Source organism: Dicentrarchus labrax, unplaced genomic scaffold (genome assembly GCF_905237075.1).
Source record: "Dicentrarchus labrax unplaced genomic scaffold, dlabrax2021, whole genome shotgun sequence".
Lineage (NCBI taxonomy): Eukaryota > Metazoa > Chordata > Actinopteri > Moronidae > Dicentrarchus > Dicentrarchus labrax.
In genome coordinates, this window is record NW_026136717.1 from 12237630 (window position 1) to 12260707 (window position 23078).

At 41.7% G+C, this 23078-nt stretch overlaps 3 protein-coding genes and 1 long non-coding RNA gene across 7 annotated transcripts in view; 2 read left to right on the top strand and 2 right to left on the bottom strand.

The window, feature by feature from the left end:
* The window catches only part of si:ch73-335l21.1 (insulin receptor substrate 1-B), a 47197-nt gene extending 42785 nt beyond the window's left edge, over positions 1–4412 (top strand). Inside the window, exon 4 of the mRNA XM_051428803.1 lies at positions 1514–4412. Within this exon, the coding sequence (XP_051284763.1) occupies positions 1514–1521 (8 nt within the window). The 3' untranslated portion in view covers positions 1522–4412. The remainder of the gene's footprint in view (positions 1–1513) is intronic.
* Positions 4413–13779: 9367 nt separating this feature from the next.
* Positions 13780–15137, bottom strand: LOC127379280 (uncharacterized). The gene is made up of 3 exons (XR_007888282.1): positions 14960–15137; positions 14765–14835; positions 13780–14223 (listed from the first exon to the last, which is right to left on the bottom strand). It is a non-coding gene; the product is annotated as an uncharacterized LOC127379280 (long non-coding RNA).
* Positions 15138–15550: 413 nt separating this feature from the next.
* si:ch73-335l21.4 (E3 ubiquitin-protein ligase-like) lies at positions 15551–17023 on the bottom strand. The gene is made up of 2 exons (XM_051428680.1): positions 16412–17023; positions 15551–15957 (listed from the first exon to the last, which is right to left on the bottom strand). The coding sequence occupies exons 1-2, from the start codon at positions 16893–16895 to the stop codon at positions 15899–15901; spliced, it is 543 nt and encodes a 180-aa protein (XP_051284640.1). The 5' UTR covers positions 16896–17023; the 3' UTR covers positions 15551–15898.
* A 150-nt stretch (positions 17024–17173) lies between these two features.
* si:ch73-335l21.2 (RING finger domain-containing protein) lies at positions 17174–22554 on the top strand. 4 transcript variants are annotated; one of them, XM_051428677.1, is made up of 2 exons: positions 17174–19361; positions 20574–22554. In XM_051428677.1, exon 2 carries the CDS (start codon positions 20867–20869, stop codon positions 21515–21517), a length of 651 nt encoding a protein of 216 aa, XP_051284637.1. In that variant the 5' UTR covers positions 17174–19361; positions 20574–20866; the 3' UTR covers positions 21518–22554. The 4 variants fall into 4 exon arrangements, with proteins under 4 accessions (XP_051284637.1, XP_051284636.1, XP_051284638.1 ...); XM_051428676.1 differs by having other exon boundaries at positions 20783–22554; XM_051428678.1 differs by having other exon boundaries at positions 17174–19357.
* The last annotated feature ends 524 nt before the right edge of the window (positions 22555–23078 follow it).

Here is a 23078-nt window from a genome sequence, read left to right on the forward strand (position 1 = left end):
GTCTGGAGGCATGTCAGACTTTGCACAGTGTCGGGTCAACAAGTGCATTATTTTATTTTGTATTCTGATTGTCTTATGGAGAGAATTTTGGTCACCTAAACACTAATGCTGGGATCAGACTACACAATCTTTTTGCCTGCGTCGTCACTGTGTCGATCATAGAGTCATAAATTCTTGCTGAGAAACAAGGCAGACTTTCACAACCTTGCATGGCTCACATAGGTGATCCGGGTGGAGTTGCCAACACCAACAATGTCATGTTCACTGCTGAGCGTGGGAGAGCGCTCTTGTGGGTTAACATTGTGGGACATGTTATAGAAGTTCAGGTGAGAGAGAGGCAAAAAAAACAACAACTCATGCTTGTGTTTTTGTCAGGATGTCGTGAGGCTGTGGCATTTGTCCTCCACGATGATACACTACCTGACATAAACGGAGGAAATTGTTGGCTCCCAGCCCTCATTCCTGTTTCCAAAACCTCAACGCCTGTTGTGTCGGGCCATTATCGGAGAAAATATCGTCATTTTATCCCAGCAGAAAATGAGCCGTTGGTGGACGGATCTCAATATGCAATCTCGGTTTGCTATTTTGAATTTATGACCAAACATTTCACAATGTGTCTCACAATATTCAACATTTTATAGTTCAGAATATCACAGTTCAGAGGGCCCGTAAAGACTGATTGATTGTTTCCATTTGTGGCGACGGTTTCAGCCATCTTTCAGTGATCCAACAGCCACCTACGGTGGACTTGTCTCACAGTGCCGCCATTAAAAACAACCATTTGCGATTGATGATGCTAAAGTTTTCACCAGGTTTCTCTCACGATTGTCAACTTTTTCCTGCAACAGCCTCAAATCAAAGAGCGCATAAGGGCCTTAAAAACAGGCAGATGGCTGTTTGACGCCATGTGATTCGTCTGCTCTCGCTACTCCGGAGCAGAATTATCATTATGTCGGCATTCCTGTATAATCCTATCAACTGTGCAAACAAGGCCAGGAAAGACTTGTATCTGCTGGTGAGACTCCACCCTTTGAATTATCACAGTAGTGACATTTTCCTGACGCTAAACACCTGTGTGAGGAGCTGAAATTGCCATAAAAAAAACCCCAGACATCGTTTCTGGATCTCTGTTTTCCCTCGTGCTGGCACACACACACACACACACACACACACACACACACTTGAGTCCGTGCCTGCAGCAATAGGTGTCCTCACTTTCTCCTTCCCTGCTGTTCCCTTTTATCACTTTCTTCCTGTCTGAATCTGTGAGCCTTTTTCCAGCTTATTTGGCTGTATTGTTTATTCCCGTTGTTCGCTTTAGGGTCACTGTGTTCCCGGGCCGATAAGCAGGCACTGATATCTTACATTAGATTTTATAATTAACTTGATAAGCAAGCAACACTGTATATACATGTCATAATATTTATTTCTTCCTTATATCTGCGTTATTGTTTATTCTGAATCTAACCAAACCATTTCCTCTTTCTCTGTGTGTGTCTGTTTTTTCTTCCAGAGTGCTGATGTCAGTGCGTCGTCCTTGGGGAAACAATCTGGTACCACTCAGAGAGCTTCAAAGCTCCGCCTGTTTCTTTTGTGACAGCCAGTCACATCGAGAGAACAGCTGGATCGGATACGCCCCCGAAGCACTTTGACAGATACTGATGGCAAACTTTTCTCTTTTTTGTTTTGTTTTTTTCCTTCGCTTTCGTCTTGTTGGTTGCAGAAACCAATGAGGATGTGTGCCAAATGACACTCTTGAAAAGCCATTTGCTGCTCTCATTCCTTGAGTGAAAGCCAATCAGAGAAGGGTACAAAAAAAATGGAGATTCTGTGTTTTGTTTTTGTTTTTTCTGAGAGAAAAGGAGTATAATGGTGGCTGACTATTTAGTGTATGAAAAACAAAAATAGAATTATATATCAGCTCAAAAAGTGCCTCACTTTCAGATTGTAGCCATTTTACAAAGAACTTCAACTTAGCCTCGACTAACTGAAGCTTTGGGTTTTTGGGTTTTTTTTTTTTTTTGTGCTTGATTTGATGTAGTTAAAAAAAAAAAATGCAGCATAAAGTGGGTAGCGCTGGTGTGAGCTTTTGCTGCATTCATGTCATATGGGATGAAATCAGATATTCCAGTGTTTACAACAGTTTGATGATTACAGATTTGGTCATGTGGAGTTTAAAAATACTGTGCATGATCAATGATCAATAAAACACTACAGGCATGAAATGTGGGTTTATTCACCCCTGACATGGGGCATCCATAGAGATGGACACTATCTGTTACTTTGAAATAAGTATTTTGATTATTTTAATTGGTATTTGACAGGAATTCAAACATTCAAATCTAATTTGTAACAAAACACTTTGGAGTGGAGTAATTGTGTATTTTGAAAATACACAAACTAGATCCAAATCTTGCTCTATGTAGCTAGTATGAAATGCTAGAGGGCTTTTAATTTGAAAAAGGGCTTTTTAACGATACGGGAAGTGGCGGCATTTGATCATAATACAACTTGGATGTTGATAAGAATAATAATAATACCAAGTCAGAGGCTGGAAATCCCGATAAATCCGATATGACATGAATGCAGCATTTTCGCTAACACTGATAATGATAATGGTGCTAGCAATCAGCTGGCCTTCCTGTCTACTGTGAGAAATATTAGCGTAGCTGCTGTTAGCATTCTGCTCATTATAACTTGTGCTGCTTTTATTCCGTCTCTCGTCTTTTTTCTCCCACTCTTTTTCTTCCCTTTTGTTTTTAACAGAGCCATACACCTAAAGTATTAAACAACGCAGGCTTGAAACAAAAAAAAAAGCACTTGTAGCAGCGGGTAGGTAGCTAGCTCGTTAGCTAAAGCCAGCTAGGCCAGATTAAGATATTAGCATTGTGCCAGGACGTAAATTGACCATCCTGCTGACTACAGCTGAAGGCAAGACCCCTGATATAGAGCCAAGCAATCCCATTAGTGCTATTAGCTTCAGACACTTATGTCCCACTTAATCCCCTTCGTCTCAGGATGCTAAACGACATACGGTACATACGGTGGAGGATAGAGACCCTATCAATAGCCATGGTAATGCTAGCTTTATAGCGGTCAGCACACTGCTGTTAGCACCGGAGAGGGGGTCAGTTTTTATTTCAGTGCTGTCAGTATGAAATAAGTTCTCAGTTATTTTATACGTTAAGGTACCAAACATTTTAGAACGATTTTACACTTTAAAATATTTTTAACTTGTTGAATTAAAAGTGCTTTGAACCTAAATCCTTCTTTAAGACTTTCTTTTTCTATCTCCTTACCTTCCTCCTTTTGTTTTTCGCTTGGCTCTTACTTTAATCTCCGCTATGCATCAGCACTTAAGTGCCTGTCTGTCCTTTTTATCTGTCTGTCTCTCTGCCCCCGTCTTAGCAGCTAGCACTAATAGGGCTGTCATAGCAGAATATATCAAGTCTATTTTTGTGTCTATTTTTGTCTCTTTTTGGCTGTACAGTTCTCATAAAATAACTTGTTTATGTTTGTTTGGTGTGATAATGATCTATCAGATGACTTGACTGACAGCCATGGCCCTAATCGGTGGAGTTTTGGACTGTTTCTCTTTGCCGGTAATGGAGGACTTAATCGTCGCAGGGCCGTCAGTGCCAAAACACCACAACAACCACACACACACAAAAAAAGACTAAGCTCCGACAGCACCTCAAGAAGCAACCTTCAGTTCTCTCTGGACGTATTGCTTTTGTTTTGTTTTAAAAATGTAACCTTTTGTGTTCCCCCGTTGTTTTCTTTTGCAGCGGGGGGAAGAACTGTGACATATCTTCGCCTCGCAGTCTGTTTTTGTGACTCTTGGAGATAAAGGTCGTTGTGAAGACTTGCGTATGCTTTAACCTTGAATTTGCCTACGACTTTGACCAGAGGATTAAAAAGAAATGCATGAGGAGAAAGAAAAAGGCCACCAAGGGGAAGAAAAAAAAACACACACACACACACACACAACAACAAATACCTAATGTCTAAACACATGTGCATCTATGTAGCTCCAAATTGTACTCATGTGTTTGTCTGCCTGCAATGGGAAGTTCATGAACTTTCTCCTTTCTGGTCACATGACTGTCGGGGGGGGGGCTCGAGCATAACCATGCAGCTTTATTATGAGCAGATTGGGATCTGTGGTTGGAATTGCCTCTAATAGCGGTTGTTAATGCAGACGTGGAGAAAAAAACAACAACAATTGGACTTCAAACCAGATTCGGTGCACTAATCCACGCTTTCATGCAGACTCGCAGGCAAACACATGATGATTATTTGGAATGTTTCTAATGTCTTTTGGAGATGTTCTCGTATTGAAACTCAGCAGTTTTCAGCAACAAACATAAACGCTTTGAAGATACTTGTAGCTTAGAAAGAAAGAAAGAAAGCGCACAACAAACAGACTTGCTTTCAGTCCTGACGAGCAAACATTATCATCCCGCCATTTAGAGCCCTGTTTGAGCTCTGAGCATCTTCTGAATGAGTGTTTTTTTTTGTGTCGAAGTGCTCGATGGTCACGGCCACATGGATAAAAGTTCATTGGGGAAAGCTCAGATGAACGTGGGTTTGAAGAGTGGCTGTATGATTTCATTCACTGCATTCTTAGGGAGTTGGGCGATGTTCATAAAATGTGCAGGAAAGTGCTGCTGCTGTTCTAAATTGTTTTATCTCTTCCTCCTGTTCCCCCGAGGGATGGTACTGAATGGGTATATTGTGAGATTTGCCATTGATGTAGACAGTTTTACTTCTGTTGCTTGAGAAAAAAAAATGTGACTAAAAGGAAAAAAAAAGTCAAACAAGAAAAGGACTTGTGGTTTCTTTTGTTTTGTGACTGGCTGCTAAGTTTCCTTTTGAGTGATGTAATGATGGTGATTGTTAAAAAGTGACAGGCTTAAGACACAAAAACAACAGTGCCACTGTGCATACGGGGGAGGGGGGGGGAGGCAGAAGGGCGGAAGACGGTACAATTTACAGGCTGAGACAAATGTGAACATCTGCATGAAATGCCACAGACGCGGGCGGCCTCATGCCCCCTCGCACACTCGCCGTCTTTGACTTACGCTCGTAAAGGCTGCGACCACAGCGCAGATGTCACACTGCAGCGTGGAAAACAGCCTGATTGTTATCTGCAAAGCCTTTTTAGCTGTGTTAGTCACATCCACCACTCCCATTGATAAGATCATTTGCACTCAAAGTTGGCGAGGTGCCAGCGGAGTTAAGCACTCATCTTACTGGTAATTTGACCAACATGGTGTTTGCTGGGTGAGCTCAAAGAACTCTTTCTCTCCCTCTGTCTTATGTGATACTACCCCTCTCACTCGACACTTGGTTTAATTAAATAAGCTTTTTTAGGCTCGATAAATCTGTGCTTCTTACTGTTCTAATTGTTAACATGTATGGGATCTGGTGTCATCCTTGTCCACAGATGGCCATTTAACTCAGCCCAGACTGAGGCACCGTAGGAATTAATAGACATGAGAACACACACAGATCAGTCCTGCACCTGCAGATCCTCTCACTTCCCTCACTGAATAAAAATAAGGTTAGTGTGGATAATAAAAAGCTTCGTCGCACCTGTATGAAAGAAGAAGCTCCCTCCTGAAGGCTTGCTGAAACCTACGCTCTTTTACGGTGTATGTTCCCTCAACTTTTGTTCACTTACTCCTTAAACAAAGTGAAGCACAAGGGGATTTCAAGCCCTACTTCAGATTTGCTTCTGCAGAGACATTTCCCTTTTCCTATAATGCACTTGCATTAAGTAGAGCTCCTGATTCAGTGGTTGACTTTTACCGCTCTTTGCAGGAATGTTCCTCATGATCTGATTCTCAAGAAAGTCATGGTTTTATGAATGGATGAACTGATCATGCCAACTTTTTCTTCACCCTTGTGATGCACCCTTAGGTGACGGCAAAGATTTAAATCCACTTCAGTTACGGTTAATCTTTAATTCTTTTGTTCATGTGAGAAGTCAGATCAAGTCAGATCTGACCCTCGTTCCCGGTGATGGTTGCGTGGACAAACAAAGCAAGACGGAAATGTTAAGTATCAGTCTTGGATAAGGAGAGAAAGGAGGAGCAGAGGCGGGCGAATGGGCACAGCTGCCATCTGGTTGTCGTGGCGACAGTCAGTGACAATGACTGCCTCGGCTGTGGTGGCAACATCTCCGGTCAAGACAAGAGAGTGAAAGAGGGAGGAGGAGGAGCATACTGGATGGAAGCCAAAGCGAGAGGACACGGAGTTCAGTCGCAGGGAGGTGCGCTGGATGGAGGCCAACAGGTGGACCTGTTGTGTCTGAGCGGAGGGGATGTATCATCTCCCCATTGTGAGTGTGAGATGTGTGATACTGTGATACTGTATCGTCGTATTCTGGCTCAAACACACCTACGTGCACCTTTTGGCACACGGCGGCAGAAATGGACTCAATAACCTCACTTGTTTACACACTGCAGGGTGGATACTGGTACAGTCTTAATCCAATACAGAAAAACCTCAACTCTGTGATAACGGGGCAAACTCTATCTGCTGATGAAGATCATGTGATGTGGTTGAAAGCTCCAGATTTGCTACTAAGAGAATGAGCTTTGAACCTGAACATACAGTCATATTTTAAGACCATATGAGACAGGTTGATTCAACTCAGTGAGAGTTATATTCTAACGTACAGGGGGTCAGCACTCTACAATAGGACCTCCCAAGGGAAGAAAATTAGTTTGTTTATTTTACCAGGCTTTTCTCGAAATGTTGCTTTTTCTCTTGTATAATACCGAACATATTTCCCTCTTCGAGCCTCTAAGAATCCTCCAGATTAAACACATTTGAGAAGGAAACATCACATGTTGAACTGCTCACACTGTGGGCATAAACATTTCCCCCAGGATATTGTTTAGCTGAGGGTGGTGGGCCACCCAGATCCCGATGCATCTTGTCTTGTGATGAACGGAGCAACGGTCATGCTCATTAAATATATGCCATTTGTTGTGTGAAATAGACCTCTTTTCTTAAATAATTTATATATATACATTTTATAATTAATTTCAAAAGATCTAAGGGACTGTACAAAAATTGTTTGGGTGGTGAGGGGCTTAGAAAACAAAAGCAAGGCATTCCCCAGGGTTCATAATGTGTTCTTTGATCACTTGACATGAAAAATTGCCATTGTCAAAATAATAGCACAGAACTTCCAATGTGCATCACCATAATAAAACTCATACAGATACAGATACTGTTGCTCTCATATGGCAAAGTGCACCTTTATGAACTACGGCACAAGTAAAAGATGTCTTTCTGGTGCAACTATTCATTTAAATTTAGGGGTGAAATCATCAGACTCCACTATCTTCAGTCAACTAAAAATGACCGTATCCCTCCCCATTTTTGACACCCTCTTCCTTAGTAATTTTTGTTCTTTTTTTTGTTCTAAGAGCAAGTCGTCTGTCTCTGCTTTAAAACCACAGGAAACCTTGTGATGATTTAAGTCATTAACAGTGACTTAATTAATTGATCAAGCTGAGCATTAAATATGATCTGCAGATATACCGTACTGGATTACATTATGCATGAGACAGTCACTGAACATCTACATGAGATTTATTTTAAAGCGAGATCCTTTACACACGCAATGAAAACAAGTCTTAAACCTGTGTAAAGAACTGGTATAAAGGAGGGGTATAAATCTCCAGTCAGATGTATGTCTTGGCCTCTTTGATAGAGTTGAGAGTGCTATTATTAAGGGGTTTACATCATCGGTTCCCGGCCTCTCGGAGCATGTACAGTCCATACTGCATGTTGGCAACAATACAGGAAGTCTTCCTGTCTTTATGACTTCCTCCACGGCGCAGACCTCAGGAAGCTCGCTGGATGTAGGACACGGAAATAGCTTTTGCTCCCATAGCAATGTGGGAATGTTAATGCAGGCGCGATTCCATGCTCCTAAATTGCTTCCTTCCCGTCATTCACTTTTATTCAAGTGTATATTAGAAGTTTAAGGTTGAGGTTACAGAAAATGCACCTATACAGCGACTGAGACGTGTGGAGGGCCAGATTTTGTGTTTTTTCACCGGGCAGGTTGCCACAATACAGGTGTTTTAGCTTAGGTAAACCTACTGTATGTTGACAGAGCCAATAAAGCCCTGGATTACCAACAGTCTGTACACTGCAAGCTGCTAATCCTCCCAACTTTCACTCTTCCCCCCCTCCTCCTCCCTGGTCCTTCCATGTAGGTTTTAGGACAAAGTTAAACACTTTAGACTCAATAAAGTTAGTTTACACACACGTCGTCATGGTCAAACCAGGGTCCGTCCACTGTCTGGCATGTGAGGTAATCTGATCCACAAATGCCAAAGCAGACGCAACCATTTTCTAATGTATTTCCAGCTCTCTTTTCCTCACCGCCCCCTCTTTCACATAGTGTACTTAGCCAAACAAAAAGCCTTTCTCTGTCTTTTCCTCCCTCCCCTTGCTCCCCCCCTCCACCACCTCCCACCACAATCAGCTAACGCTCACCCTCTCTCCCTCTCGCCTCATAAGAGAATGTTTGCCATGAATGTGGATTTGTCTCTATTACAGGCTGCATACGAAATTAGCTCTGTCACTCCAAAGCTGCTGGCTGGTCTGAGAAGAGGGTAGGTTGAAATCGTAAAAAAAAGTGCCACATGGAGTGAGTGAGTGAGTGAGTGAGTGAGTGAAAACGAGAAGGGGAAGAAGAAGGAGGAGGAGGAGGAGGAGGAGGAGAAGGAGGAGGGAGTTGAGGAGGGCGTTTTGGGAGAGTGGTGGTGGTAGTGGTGGGGAGGGGGACTGTGAGGCCTCTGTGCTTTATTTTCCTTGAAAGCTCCCTGAAAACCGCAGACACATGGTACAGAATTCCCCTCGCAGTGGGAGAGGGGGGAGGGCCGGCTTTGCAAAAGAACACCACACTGTCTGTGATAAACACACACACAATATTACAGGCGAGTACACACTCACACTTGGAAAGGAAGGCAGTGTGTGAACCAGACACTCTGCTACACAAAAAGGCAGCGCAGAAAGAGGGGAACTTTGAAGGAGCCGACAGGCCAACGCCTCGACATGCCAGCACGCGGAAAACCTCATAACATCATATCACCTACATACCTCTCAGCTCTATGAGAAAGCGGACGATCCCACTTTCCATGGGTATTGGTATGGTGGTGGTGGTGGTAGTGGGATGAGGGTGTGTGTGTGTGTGTGTGGGGGGGGGTGTTAATCCAATGTACAATGTGGTTAACTTTGACTGGCAGATCCCTCAAACCCTCCCACCCTCTCCTCGCCGTGGGGCCCCTTTGAGCTTGTAGATTGAGGACAAACTGGTATTTAGGTGGAATTGGCTGACTGGGAAAAAGAGAACGGTCAGGTGGTGTGAATGGATCCGTTAGGAGCTGTGATGTGGGCTTAGCGTGGACCCAATGCCCCTGAAACAGTGTGCTCGGTTGGCTGATTGATAAGCATGGAAGCATGGACGTACATTTTGCAACTGTCAGCTTTTCTTAATCTTGTAAAGACCAAAAATCACACATATTCTGCAGTTTATGTTATAATTTGTTTTGTTAGTAGCCCAACAAGACTCCACAGCATGAGACCTACAACATCCAGCCCTTGAGGTCACACGTGGGATAATAAAAATGGATGAGTATCGCCATCTAGTGGAACACCTGGTATCTGCTGTTGCTGTAAATGCAGATCGAGTCACACTATAGGTATAATTCATTCATTTCAGTTGCCACTAACAATATAGATAAGATTATAGCAGCATGATTCTTGTGATTGCAGCTGACAAACAAATTCCATTACAGTCTGTATTCCCTTTATGGCCTAAATCAATAAGAACAAACCACATAATGACTTGTTTTATTCAATTACTCTCTGTGTTCTTATTAATGGCTTGGCAAAGTCAGAAAAAGACCTTCTCCCAAAGGGGAGGAACAAGTTTTTCCATCTCACAGCGTGTTAACCCAGAGACCAGCATGCTGAAACCTTCCTCGTAAGCTCGAAAGAGGAGACGGAAAATCTGTGTCAGCACGCTGAATAGCCACTGCCTGCCTGGAAAATGAGGACACAAGGAATGGGAATACAATCAATTTATAAAAAGCCTCAAGTATGACCTTCCTTTGTTTTCCCTCTTCATACTTGACATTATTATGCAAATAATTTGCCAAATGAGGCAAAAGTTATGCTCAGAAATCCACGTTTGACCTCTGTCGATTTTCCACTCATCCTAAGGTTTCCGTTTCTCCTTGGAGAGAAGACTTGAGGTTGGGATGGATGTAATTTAATAAACATGCTGTATTACCAGACATGATTTGCAGTACATAGTATTTTCAAATAATTCTCAGTATTATTCGTAATCTTTGTGTAAAGCCAGAAGAGTGGGTTTTTTAACCACAGTGAATGAAACAATGGGGATCTGAGAAAGCTGAGGCAATGTTGGTAAAACCCATGAAAAAGCCAGTTAATATATTTTCACAAATAAATAGACTACGTGCCTTAAGCTGATAATGATCAGGATGGACAGGGCTGTAATTAACTAATATTTTCAGTATTGATTAAAGTGGTGATTTATTTTTCTCAATTTAGATTTTTTTCTGTAAGACATGAAATAATGAAAATGTCTTATTTTGTCCCACAAACACTCCAAAATCCAAAGATATAGAGTTTACTATCATACAAGAAAAAGGAAAGCAGAAAAACACTCAAATATTTGACGTTTTGGCTTCAAACGTGACTCGAAATAGTTCTTATGATTGAATAATCAATTCATCAACTTTAGCTCTAATAAACTCTGGTGACAATATATGTTCATATATGTTTCAATGGTATTTTTTTAGGCTTTATTTATAACACACTATATTGTAGGCTACATCTGTTCTTGTTATTGTGTCCACAGTTTGACATTTTAGGAAATTTCTGTAGCACCCACAGTTATTTAGAATGAAGAACAGAAATGGAGGAAACGGCTTAACAGGCTCTCTCCAAAGGTAAGAAATCTGTCTACAAGCTCCTCTTAAAGCTGACTAACACATCTCATGTGTTACAAAAACAGAAACGTCAAATAATGTTTTACTGGTCGTTTGCTGGCCAGGACCAGTTGCCAGGCAGCGGAAACTCCAGGAAGTTACTGATGTCAAACTATTCCTGTAAACCCATTAAAAACAATTAGGAATGTTTTTTGAGAGAGATTTGGATGAGTTTCACATTTGTTACAAAACACCAAAATATTTTTTTCCCCCACAGAACTATATTGAGAAATTGATATTCATAAAAATATCTAATAATTCTTTATAATTTACTAAGTAATTCTTAATATCCATTGTTTACAAGAAAAAAATCATAAGTACTTTTCCCACTTTTATTGGAACAACTAAACAGGTTTCATATGGGACAGTTACATTGACTTGAAGGAGATGTTTCCGGTTGATATTCGTAGATAATCTAGTTCGAACAAATCTTCACTAAGTCCCTGACTCTTTGTGATATTGGTTGAAGAAGACACATTAAAGCTCCCACTTCCACTTCCTTCGTCATCCAGGAACAAACCTGAAGTTTTCACGTCACTGTCAACTTCTTCACTTCTCTGCTTGTTTTCCTCAATGCTGCTCCAATCTTCTTCCTCACCTTCCTCGTGTGCTTTAGGGCCTCTGCTGGTGTTACTTCTACTATACACTGCATCCTCTGAGTTTAAGGTCCAATGACCTGCCCCTGCTTTTTGCTTGGTGGCAGCTGTAGCGTTTGGAAAATAATCAGCCGTTGGTGTCTGAGTTGTAGCCCTGACGCCGCTGAACGAAGCACTTCCAACAATATCAGAGTACGTGACAGCTTTGATTCTAACAGGCCGCTTGGGAAGCCTGACTATGGCTACGTTTCCATTGCTCAGAGACGTAGATTCATTGAGCTTTTTGCCATTAGTGTGTTTTTCTTTCACGCGTTTGCCTCTCACCGTGCTGCTGGTGGAATTGCTGAGCAGCCTTGCCTTCATTGCAGGTAGTTTGGTTTTGTTGGGTGGTCTTGGCTCAGACTTTTGGCTGGATTCGACCTCGAGGTCCCCCGCTGTTCTGAGATAAGCTGAGGAGGTTATGTGACTTGCAGATGCTGTAGATATGTTTTGTTCTTTGTAACTCCAGTGTGTTTTGTTGTGAGCATTCATAGGGTGAAATCCCTGAGTATTGATTTTGGGGGTCGTTTTGTATGTGTCAGGTGTAAATCTGGTAACAGTGCTTCCTGCTATCTTTAAAAGTGGTTTCAGCTCTTCACTGCTTTGCTCATTTTGACTCTTTGTGGATACACGGCTGCTACCCGGCTCTGTTTTATTGTACCACCAGTGACTCCTGCTGCTCTTCGGTTGCCAGCTTCTAAGTTTAAAACCTTCAAAACCCTGCTGGACTATGGCAGACTTGTCTGGTACACTAACTAAAGGTTTGGCTCCCTCAAGTGGTCGAGTGCTAAACCCTTTGAGACCAAATATTCTTCTGTTGATTCTGAACTGTGTGCGATCTGGATCCCTGCCCATACCAGCATCACTTTCAGGCAGCAGAGGCCGGGCCTCCTTAAATCCTGATGTGAACGGCCTTGGTGTGGTCCTGGTTTGGATGCTGTCTAAAGTACCAGGAGAAGGTGAGGAATAATCTGTGGGTGCCCAGTCAGGTTTCGCTGTAGCAGTAGATGCTCCTCTCTGGCCAAAGCTATACTTTGGTGACAAAAAGGGGTACACATTTGCGATTTTAAACTTTCCTTTGTCAAAGCCGTTCCTCTGAGAGTTGAACCTTTCATTAGAGCGACTGGAGGAGAGAGCAGGTGACTCCTTCACAGCTCTCCATGTAGGACTCTTAAAACCTCTCAAGCTGTAGATGTTTTTTGATGTTCGTTCAGGTCTGTGAGCTTGCATTGATCCTCTTGGGGTTGTAATAACCAGGCTACTCACTACAGATTTATCGCTGCCAGTGGCATAGTTACTCTGGAAATCTGCATGACGTATCGGGACAAAGCTTTCCATGGTGATGTCTTTCGGTGGAGCAGGATATACAGAGATTTGAGTTCCTGCTCTATCTGTCTGAGCACCATACTGGGCCTCATTAATATTTTGATGTAGTGGATTGGTGTTATCAGACAGATGTTGTACTCTGTTTGTGGGGTCTTCTCTCTGTGGTTGCTCTAATTGTTTAAAATTGGAAGAAAACCTGCTGTAAACTTGTGGATTAGAGGGCCTTTGCTTATGTGCTGTTGTGGACAGAGCTCTGTGTCCATCACCAGTGACTGTATTAACGGCCTTGTGTCCAACGTGAGAGGTCTGGGAGTCCTTGAACAGATACGACTTGAGCTTTTTGTGTCTTGGTGTCTCACTGCTTCTCACCGAGTGCAGCCCGTGGTAGAAATCTGTGATGGATGATGTCAGTTTTTCTGGGCTTGGATTGCTTTTAATAACAGAGGCGTCTGGGCTATTGCTGATTGATGGTGCACGAGGGGCAGTTTGACTTGCAAAGCCGAGAAATTTGCTTGATTGAATCCCAGTAGATGTACTCCGCGGCCTGGCCGCAGTGAGCTCATTTGTCTCTTTATAGCTGCTGTAATGCCCTCTTGAGTTTGGCAGTGAAGTACTCCAATATCTACCCGTCTGGGATGAAAAAAGAGAAGAGTCAGAAGGTTGCCAAACAGTTTCATCTTGAGCCACCTTTGGAGAGTAATTTCTAGGAACTTTTTCTCTGTTGTAGGATTTCTGAGCATCTTTGGGCTCCCAAACGTGTGAAGGACTGGAGCTCTGATAAAAGGGACTGGCAGCTTCTTTGTGAGATGGTTTTCTAATAATCACTGAATTATAGGAATTTCCATTTTGGGCAACTTTCTGAGAGAGTGGGTGATTTACTCTGGATTGACGTTTCTCAAGACTGCTTGCTGGCCTCACTCCACTCCACACTCTACTAATTCCTGCTTGGGCCTGTTTGTTATCTGGGATGTTCTGATGGTAACTAAAGCTACCTTCTGTAAACTGTGGAAGGTTTGACTGATGGTCAGTGATTGACAGGGCTTCTCTATAATTGCTGCTTGTCTCAGTTTCACTATTAGTTTCACGTTGGAGTCCAGTTGCGGTTGATAGCAGACCAGTAAAAAGGGGAAGATGTTGACTGTAAGGAGTGTACAACCGTCTCAAGACATTGTGCTTCACTCCCTTGTCCACTTGGGTTATTATGGGAATGGCTGAAGGTGAAAAAGGATGGGGACATAAGAAATAATGATTAGTTCTTTCTAATGCTGTTATACAGGCAAATAATTAACGTGACACATATAAAAATAAAATAAAAATACCATGCGTTAATTAGTTAAATAGTCTTTGGTACATCACTTTGATATTTAATGCTAATTTTATACCCTCATTTTAGATAAATATAGGCTGAAATGCCTCAAGATCAAATACATTTCCAGATTTGTTTACATAAGTTGCTATAAATCTCATAAAAATAAAATCATTGTCGCCACACATTTTTTGTTACATCGCCAAGACAAACCTTAATCCTGGTGTGCCAAGTTAAAGACGTGCATGAGAAAATATTCTTTGTTATTGTTAAAACAATCAGCTGCAGCTTTAAGGAAACAAATATGTCAGCAACCAGTCTGACCCAATAAGCCAACGCATGCCTCATGACATTTTTCAGACAGCCATTAAGATGAGCATTAGCTCACTGGAACTGCAGACGCTGCAGTTTTGCCTCCTGGCAGATACTGGCCTGTTTGCGCTCACCTCTTGCAGCATCTGAACGCATGATAAACGACATGACAGCTGCACAGACCAGCGCAAAGACAAACAAGAGTCTGCAGAGAGAGAGAAAGAGAGGAGAATTTATGGGAATCATAATTCTGTCAGTTAAAAATGACCATCAACCCTTTTCTAATGTTATGACCACATGTCCAAAAGCCCATAAAATATGATATTTACCTTGAGTAGAGAGTAAGGATTTCTAACATGATGGACCAGCTTCTTCCAAGTTTTTATGATTGTCAGAAAAAGTTGTAAAATAAGTTGTAGTAGTATTGTCAGTCCGTGTGTTTCACTTGTCAAACATGAGTCACTGACGCTCTGCTGCTGGTTGTGAGTCTGATTGGAGGTAATGCTGTTCACCTGGTCTAGAGTAACCCACTTCCTGAAGCCGTCTGTGAAGGGTAGTCTTCCTTTTTTAAACTCATTTCATGAAGAATTCTCTAAAATTTGTTCAAATATTTGATCTTCTTTGATGTAATTATCTTTAATTTGCTTTGATGTTTATGCCTTATCTTTGAATTTTACTTTGTAAAGTGCTTTTTCTTTGTTGTAGACTTGATGTAACATGTTTATTTTTTTAATAATGTACACTGACACACCCAAACTCCCCTCCAAAATCCAGCCACTAGTTTGGACTTGATGCAGTTATTTTGACTGTGTTTTGCACACACACAGCTTGGCCATTGTGTTCAGTTTTTTTTTTTTTTTTTGACTGACTCACTCACTCAAACATCCACCCAAAATTCAAAATGAGGACAAAGAACAAAGTGAAATGAAACCAGAGCTCATTTATTTTTCCTTAAATATGTAACAAACATATCAAAATAAATATACACTTATGAAAAGAATAAATATAACATATTAGTGCATTAATAGGCCTAAAATTGGCCGCTTTGGGAATTCACAAGTTTTCATTTTTCCTCATTAGAGAAGCTACATAGTGGTCATGGTTTACACAAGCTATCAGAAAGCTGAAAAGCTAAGAGTCTCGCCAGCAAGGTTTCATCATTGCTGTCGTCATCGTCATCGTCATCCTCATCAAGTCCATGTTGCCAAGAGAAGCGTTGAAAATAAATACAGCATCACATTATCCAGGGTATCTGAAGTTATCCAGTCTTAAAACATGTAGCAGGACATCATGGCGAGGTTCCTCATGTCATCACCGGTCATACAGTCTGTTAAAGAAAGACAGGACACATTAGAACTATTGATATAGCCAGTATGTGCATTTTTAAATAAAGCTTTCTGTTTTCTTACTATGGATACTAAACAGTTAAAATTACACATAAAAAGGTGTGTTGTATTCTGCTCTAGATTATTTCAGGAGGACTACTTGTGTGAATAATGGATAGATGGACAAGAATATGTAAACATAATGGATGATTTTATGAGTTTACACTGAAGCTAAACCTGACACTCAATCAAAACTAAACTGTGTACTTAACTGTGAAGGTGTGGCCTAATCTGTCTCTTTAATTGCCTTAAAACAACACCCTGTATTATTAGCTGTTGCTATGATCACCACCAAACTTCATTCTCAAACTGGTCATTTTAAGAACTCCCTGATTTAAGATACTCCCTGACAAGTTAAAACCCCTAGTTATGAACCACAGTCCGGTGTCTACTTACTCTCTTCGCTCCTCTGCCGTGAGCTCTTCCCGCTAATCTTCTGCCAAACTTTCCTCCAACCCCGCCGGATTCTCCCACTCCTGGAGTCCGCGAACGAGTCGCTCTCCTCGGCCTGACTGTCGGGAAGCGTCGCCTCCTCGCAGTCGCCACAGCCGCCTTGAACGTGACCGTCCTCCTCCTCTTCCTCCGGGTCTTCCTCCTCCTGGTCGAGGACCCCCTCTGCCAACAGCCGCTCCAGGACGCACTCAGCCACCCTCAGCCCGGCTCTCACCGTCCCCTCTCCGGAGATGGAAGTGGTGTGTCGGCACAGCGGGCAGACGATGGACCTGTCCGCTCCCGGATGAGCCTCTTCGGGTCCCAGGGGTCGTGAGAGGGCCAGCAGGCAGCTCTCACAGAAGCTGTGTTTGCACTGGAGCTCCCGGGGACACCGCCGACCTGCGTTATAGGTCCGGTAACAAATTCCGCACTCAAGCTCTGAATACATCCTGGTTTCTCTGATCTGAGCTGCTCCTCACTGATTTACCTTTCAGGGTTTTTTTTATTTGAATGAATGAATCTGCCTGTGACTAAGTGGGCTATTTTATACAGGAGGGGTGTGAGGAAGTGAGTGGGAGTAGGAGGGACTTCTGAGGGGAGAAAAGTAGTAGATTAGAGACAAATAAACATAACCTATGAGTCACTAAGCCCAAAATACACGTGATGCAATAGAAACCAGTTGGACCAACCCACTATTACACACACACACACACACACACACACACACACACCTCCTCCACGTACACAATCAACAGTGTTAGTATTGTAATTGTGCTATGGCAACACATGGCAAATGTCAATAAAGCTTATTGGATAGGATTTTTTATTTTATTTATTTTTTTAAACGTATTACTGCCAGGTGCAAGCTGAAGCAAGACATTATAAAATGTTCTATTCATTAGACATGAAGTGTCCCTGTTAAGGTTTAAAAAAACCTAATTTAAGAGTTCCCCTATTTAATCTAACATGCCCTCACTGATACTCCAGTGTGTGTGTGTGTGTGTGTGTGTGTGTGTGTGTGTGTGTGTGTGAAGTGATGTCATGTCATGTCATGTCAGCCCTTCCCACTCCATGGTGGTAATCCCCAGACAACCCTCTTCCTATCAGTTGTTTCTCCTTTCATGGTGATTTCCGCTGAAACGTTGGCCAACAACCAGACTCTCTCTCTGATAGAGAGAGAGAGAGAGAGAGAGAGAGAGAGAGAGAGAGAGAGAAACAGAGTGTGTGTGTGTGTGTGTGTGATGAGTGAGTTGTGAGTTACAGTCTTTCGTTAATGTTTTCCTTGCAGGCCTTCCCGCTTTCTCATCCAGCATTTAACTTACTGTAAGTGTGTAAAGTCATGTAAGAAAAAAGGAGGAAAATCACTTGGCTCTGCAAGGTCAGGAGTATGTCTGAGCCATTCTTTTAATCATTTATAGTATATTCTGTTATAGTAAAGGGACTTATGAAGTCAAGTCAATATTTTAGATTGCTCCAAAATGAACACTTAAAGGATACGGGTTCACAGTTTTCAAGTTTATCTTTAAACAACACCGAGGTGCTCAAATGTACAATAAAACAGTTTTTTGGTTGCTGTAATTTTTCCTCCTGTTTATAATGGGACAGAATCTGGAGTCACTGTGGAATTTGACCCCATCATCTTAAACCCCTGGACAAAAAAACCCCACTAACATCTGCCTCTTGTCTTCACTCTTCTGTAGTCATGTAGTCAGGTATTTATCGGCTCCTGCAGTGACGGAAACATAAAACCTGAGTTGAGACACTATTTTTCGCTCCTTTTGTGGCACCATTCAAAAACTGCAGTTCCTCGAATGGCCACTTGAGGCTGTCATCAGAAGTATACGTATTAAAACGTCCAACTTTACAGCGGAAATAAACATGTTTACAGGATGGTACTAAAACAGTTTTGGTCTCTTAAGCTAATTGTCTTAAATTATATTCAGGCTTAAATGTATGCATAATTAAGGGCCTGGCCACTTTAAGTCTGGTTGTTACTTTGCAACTTTCTCAACTTTTTGGTAAAATCTTTAAAACTTGATTGTTTAGTTTCAGGCATTAGAGGAACTCAAGTTAACCAATTATCCCATTAATTGGTTTTTCATAGTGAAGGTCTTATTGGTTTTAATCACTTAGTTTATTCAGACTAAAAATAGCACAGTTGGCATCTACAACATCTGTACAGGACAAGCTGGTAACAAGGAAATTGTTCATCAGGGTGTAACAGATACTGTAGTACAGGTTATGTGACTTAATTTACATGTCAATAATTCACCTGTTTACACCTCATGAGAACATCATGTACTCTGAACGCACACAACTGTTCTGTCCCTAAAACTCATTTACTTTTACTAGATTGTGACGCCCACTAGAATTTAAAAAAGTGATTTTTTTTTTGTAACTGTGTCCACTTTTAATGTAGAAAAAAAATGAAAGGATGTTAATAATTACACCCTAATCCACAAGTTGCCATTTACAAACCTCTACATGCTGACTGTGTGGAAGCATAATAACATAATATGTAAGTAGAGTAGAGTAAGTCGGGATCAAGACACTCCAATCTGTCATTTTCTGCCTTGTGTGTCCTGGTTACCTTCACATCACCAAGGGTTTAATTACTGCTGAGCAAACCACAGAGATGCCTCATGGGGGACTAGACAGAGAGACGAGGATGAGTAAAATCAGGTGAGACGGAGCGAAAAACAGGAGCCTGCCAGTGAGCCAATCTCAGACACGTAGCTGCAGAATATTAAGACAGAAACTTGAGTGGTTAGTGTGCCCGCAAGAGAGGGGAGGAAGACACTCTGCCAGGATGAGATCTGTACCAACATGAGAAGGAGTATGAACTGTGTGAGGGGAAGTACCTGGGTCGGAGGGGGGCATCAAAGTGTGCTCTGATCAAAGGAGTGTGTGGTGGGTAAGTGGCTTTCTTATCTGTTTCTTAGTGTGTGATGATGGATCGCTGCCAGTTTCTCTCTCAGTATAATCTCACTGAACCTGGTGGCCTACATAGATTCATACAGAACAAGCCTTCAGTGCTGGCTTCAACACTTCCCTTCCACAACCTGTTTGTTATTACATATATTGTGATTTTGAAGGGAATTAAAGTGTTTATTGTTGGTGTAATTTATATTTTAACCCCTATTATTTTGCTCTGGTTCTGTGATTTTCTAAGAAAAGGTCTCAGGCTGTGTGTTGCCTTGAACCAATTCAAAGGAGACCCCATCTGCTAAGCAACAATCCCCTCATGAGTGAGCTTAGGTTGCCCTGTGGTTGTCCCATGTGAGCAACAAACAGAGACCGAAAAAAAAAAAAGTCAATGCTTTGTTTCATAAATCACAGCTGTTATACATCAGAAAAACCTTCAAATGTGGTTTGAAGATTAATAACAGCATGAATGGATCAGATCAGGGGACTTCATACCTTTTAAAGGAAATGATTTAACATTGTGGGAAATACGAGTTAGACACTTGCTTCTTTCATGTGGCTCCTTTTAGTATGAAGCTGGAGACAGATAGCTTAGCTTAGCATAAAGACTGGAAACAGGGGGAGACAGCTAGTTTAGCTCTGTCCAAAGGTAATAAAATCTGCCAACCTGCACCTCAAAAGCTCACTAATAAACCTCTGTAAAGCCACAACTTTTACACTTCTTTTTACTTTCAGAGAGAGCCATGCAAGATGTTTTCTCCTGTTTCCAGTCTTTATGCTAAGTGGCTGCTGGCTGTATCCTTATATTGAACACAAATACACAATAGTGGTATCAATATTCTCATCTAAGTCTTGGCAGAGAAAGGAAATGTAAACCTTTTTCCAAAAATGTCAAACTATACCTTCAAAATCTTTGTCTGCCAGGCTCAACAGTTGACATTTAGTCAATGTGCCTTTCAAATATTCCTCCAACAATTTATTATCACACTTCCATAAAGTTGGCAGACTTACAAGAAACACATTTAAATCGAAGTTTCAGTCTCAGGTATAGGTCAAACCAAAACATCCGCTTTAAATGACTCAAAGAAAACAAATCTGAGTGGAGAAAAATGGACGTGCACAAACACATGTATGCATGCAGAAAGTATCAGCAGTGACTTATTACTTCCTTATACAGCTTTTTTGTACTTTTTCTCGTCAGTAATTTCCTAACCTCCTTGACGCTCTGAGTGGAGCAGGCCAACACACACTACGAGTGGTTAAGTGGATGAATGCTGTGACTCATGGGCTGAGGAATCTGTTCAAAAAACTTAGAAGAAACAAAGCAGCATCCCAGAGCAGAGCAGATCATTTAAACCTCTCCTGGAGCTGTCTTACAGAAGTACACTTCAAGTTGTTTTCTCTTTACAGATTTCACCATCTTCTGCTAAATATTCTTCCACAAGTTGTAGCACTGAGCTCCCAACTCCATCCACTCACCCTCCCTCCCACACCATGACAGGGGATGTTATCCCAGCTCCCCAGCAGGGGGACCAGGCTGCTGCAGCACCCGGCCCCAGCACCACCCCCGGGGAGCCCATGGATGTAGAATGTCCCATCTGCTACCAGGAGTATAACCAGTACAATAAATGCCCTCGGATGCTGGAGTGCCTCCATGTTTTTTGCACTGAATGCCTCCAGAGGATCCAGCTCTGCCCCTGCGACCCCCCCAATCCCCACGGCCCTCCAGCAATCCCCTGCCCCCTGTGCCGCCACCTCACCCCTCTGGAGGCCGGGGACGCCCTCTCCTTACCCTGCAACTCCCGCATCCTGGCCAGGCTGCCCCAAGTGGCCTTCCGCCTGCCTGTGGCCATGGCCAATCGCCTGGCCACGGTCACCCAGAGAGTGGTGCTCTCCCTGGAGGGCGAGAGCAGGGACACCCGCTTCATCATCCTGCCCACCGTGAGCCTGCGGGTGCAGCAGATGCACCCGGACAGGCTATACGGCACAGCGCCAGGCCTGGTGGGGGAAGAGGAAGTCATACAGCAGAGCAAGAAGACGCTGTTCTGTGTGCAGCTGCTGGCCGTCATCTTCTGGGTGCTGTTTGTGATCACCTGTGTGGTCGGGGTGGTGTTTGGGCCACATTTCTTAAACAGGAAACTGTGAGAGGAAACTGGATTTTATCTACTTTTTATAATAGCAGATATAGTTATTGATAGAAAATCATGATGTAGGCTGCAGGAAAGCACTGTGAAAAAGTAGGTGGACAGTTTAGAGAATATACATTATTATTTATTTTATGAAGATATTTTTGACCCCTGTGGTTGTTATTCACCCTGTAGTTTTAGGGCCAACTCACCACCACCATCAGTACCACCACTCACACCAATCTGTCCTCACTGTACTGTATGTGTTTGTTGCTCTTTTGTTAAAGATAGACTGATGAAGAGTTCCCTCTAGTGGTTTATTTGGAGATGTAAGAACTGAGATTAAAAGGATTTTAAAAGGAAATGTGCTTTCTTTCTCCCAGGTTTCATAAGATTTTCTCTGAATGTCTCTCCAAATGCCATGAACTGAACAAAGCTGCCTTATATAACAGATGTACATTTTGAAAATAAATAAATTAGTGCGTTTGGATATTTAGAAGCTATTTCTAGGATAAGGAATTTCATTTTCTTATCTGTTTATAGGGTAAAGAATTGAATTACCTCCAGAAGTTCTCGTTCAACACAATAGCGTCTTATGTGGATAACTTGGCAGACTGAGATGATGAGACTGACTGAGAGGAGTCAATAGGTCAGATTGGATAATTTAATGGCTGTAATGATGCTATTTAATAGTATAATGATAGAAAAGTGATTGCAAGGCTTTCCTAATGTATCTCCTTTCTTCTTTATTGGGTTGTTTAGATCTTTTTTGTTCTTGTTAATGGGGATGGAATAATCGATTTAACCCCATGCCCCACTATCAGATACTTTTAGGAAACTACAACACATCTTATTCATTATAGAACTAATATTTGTGTATTAGTGTACAATCACATACAAAAAGAGGAAATTAAGAAATGTATGCACTCGTTCATTGTTTGTACTTTGTCCTGAGGCTATGGGGGGAGTAAGACTTTTACCTGACTACACTGAACTTATGCATTTATAAACTGTATTTATTTAAAATTATGTTGTTTTAAAGGTTTGATGAAGTTTGATGGAAGTTATTTGCCTTTATTTTACTTAATTACTACTTGAATTGATCAATTTATAATAATTATTATACTTTTTCTCCCCTACTTCTTCTCTCCTCCTCCTACTCTTTGCACATATACCTGCACATTGCTCTGGTCATACACAACAAACGTTTTATATACACACTTTTCATACAGAAACACATAACAATCTGAAATATCTATACATAGTTTTTCCACTAACAAAACAAAAAACCTGCACCAAATTCAAAGCCTCCATTTATTTACTGTTTCGTCTGTATATTTTGTGACTATGTCTGTTTAATTTGTCTAATATTGTACTATGTCCCATTGCATGAAAAAAAAGAAGAAAAAAAAGTTAATACATCTACTAACAGTTTGACAGAAAACACTAATTTTACTTCTAATAAATACACGAAAGCAGTGCGTATAATATTTTTATTATTTATTTTCTCATGATGATTAAAGTTTTTTAATGTGAATATTATGGTTTTACTTTAATATATTGAAATAAAACCATAATAT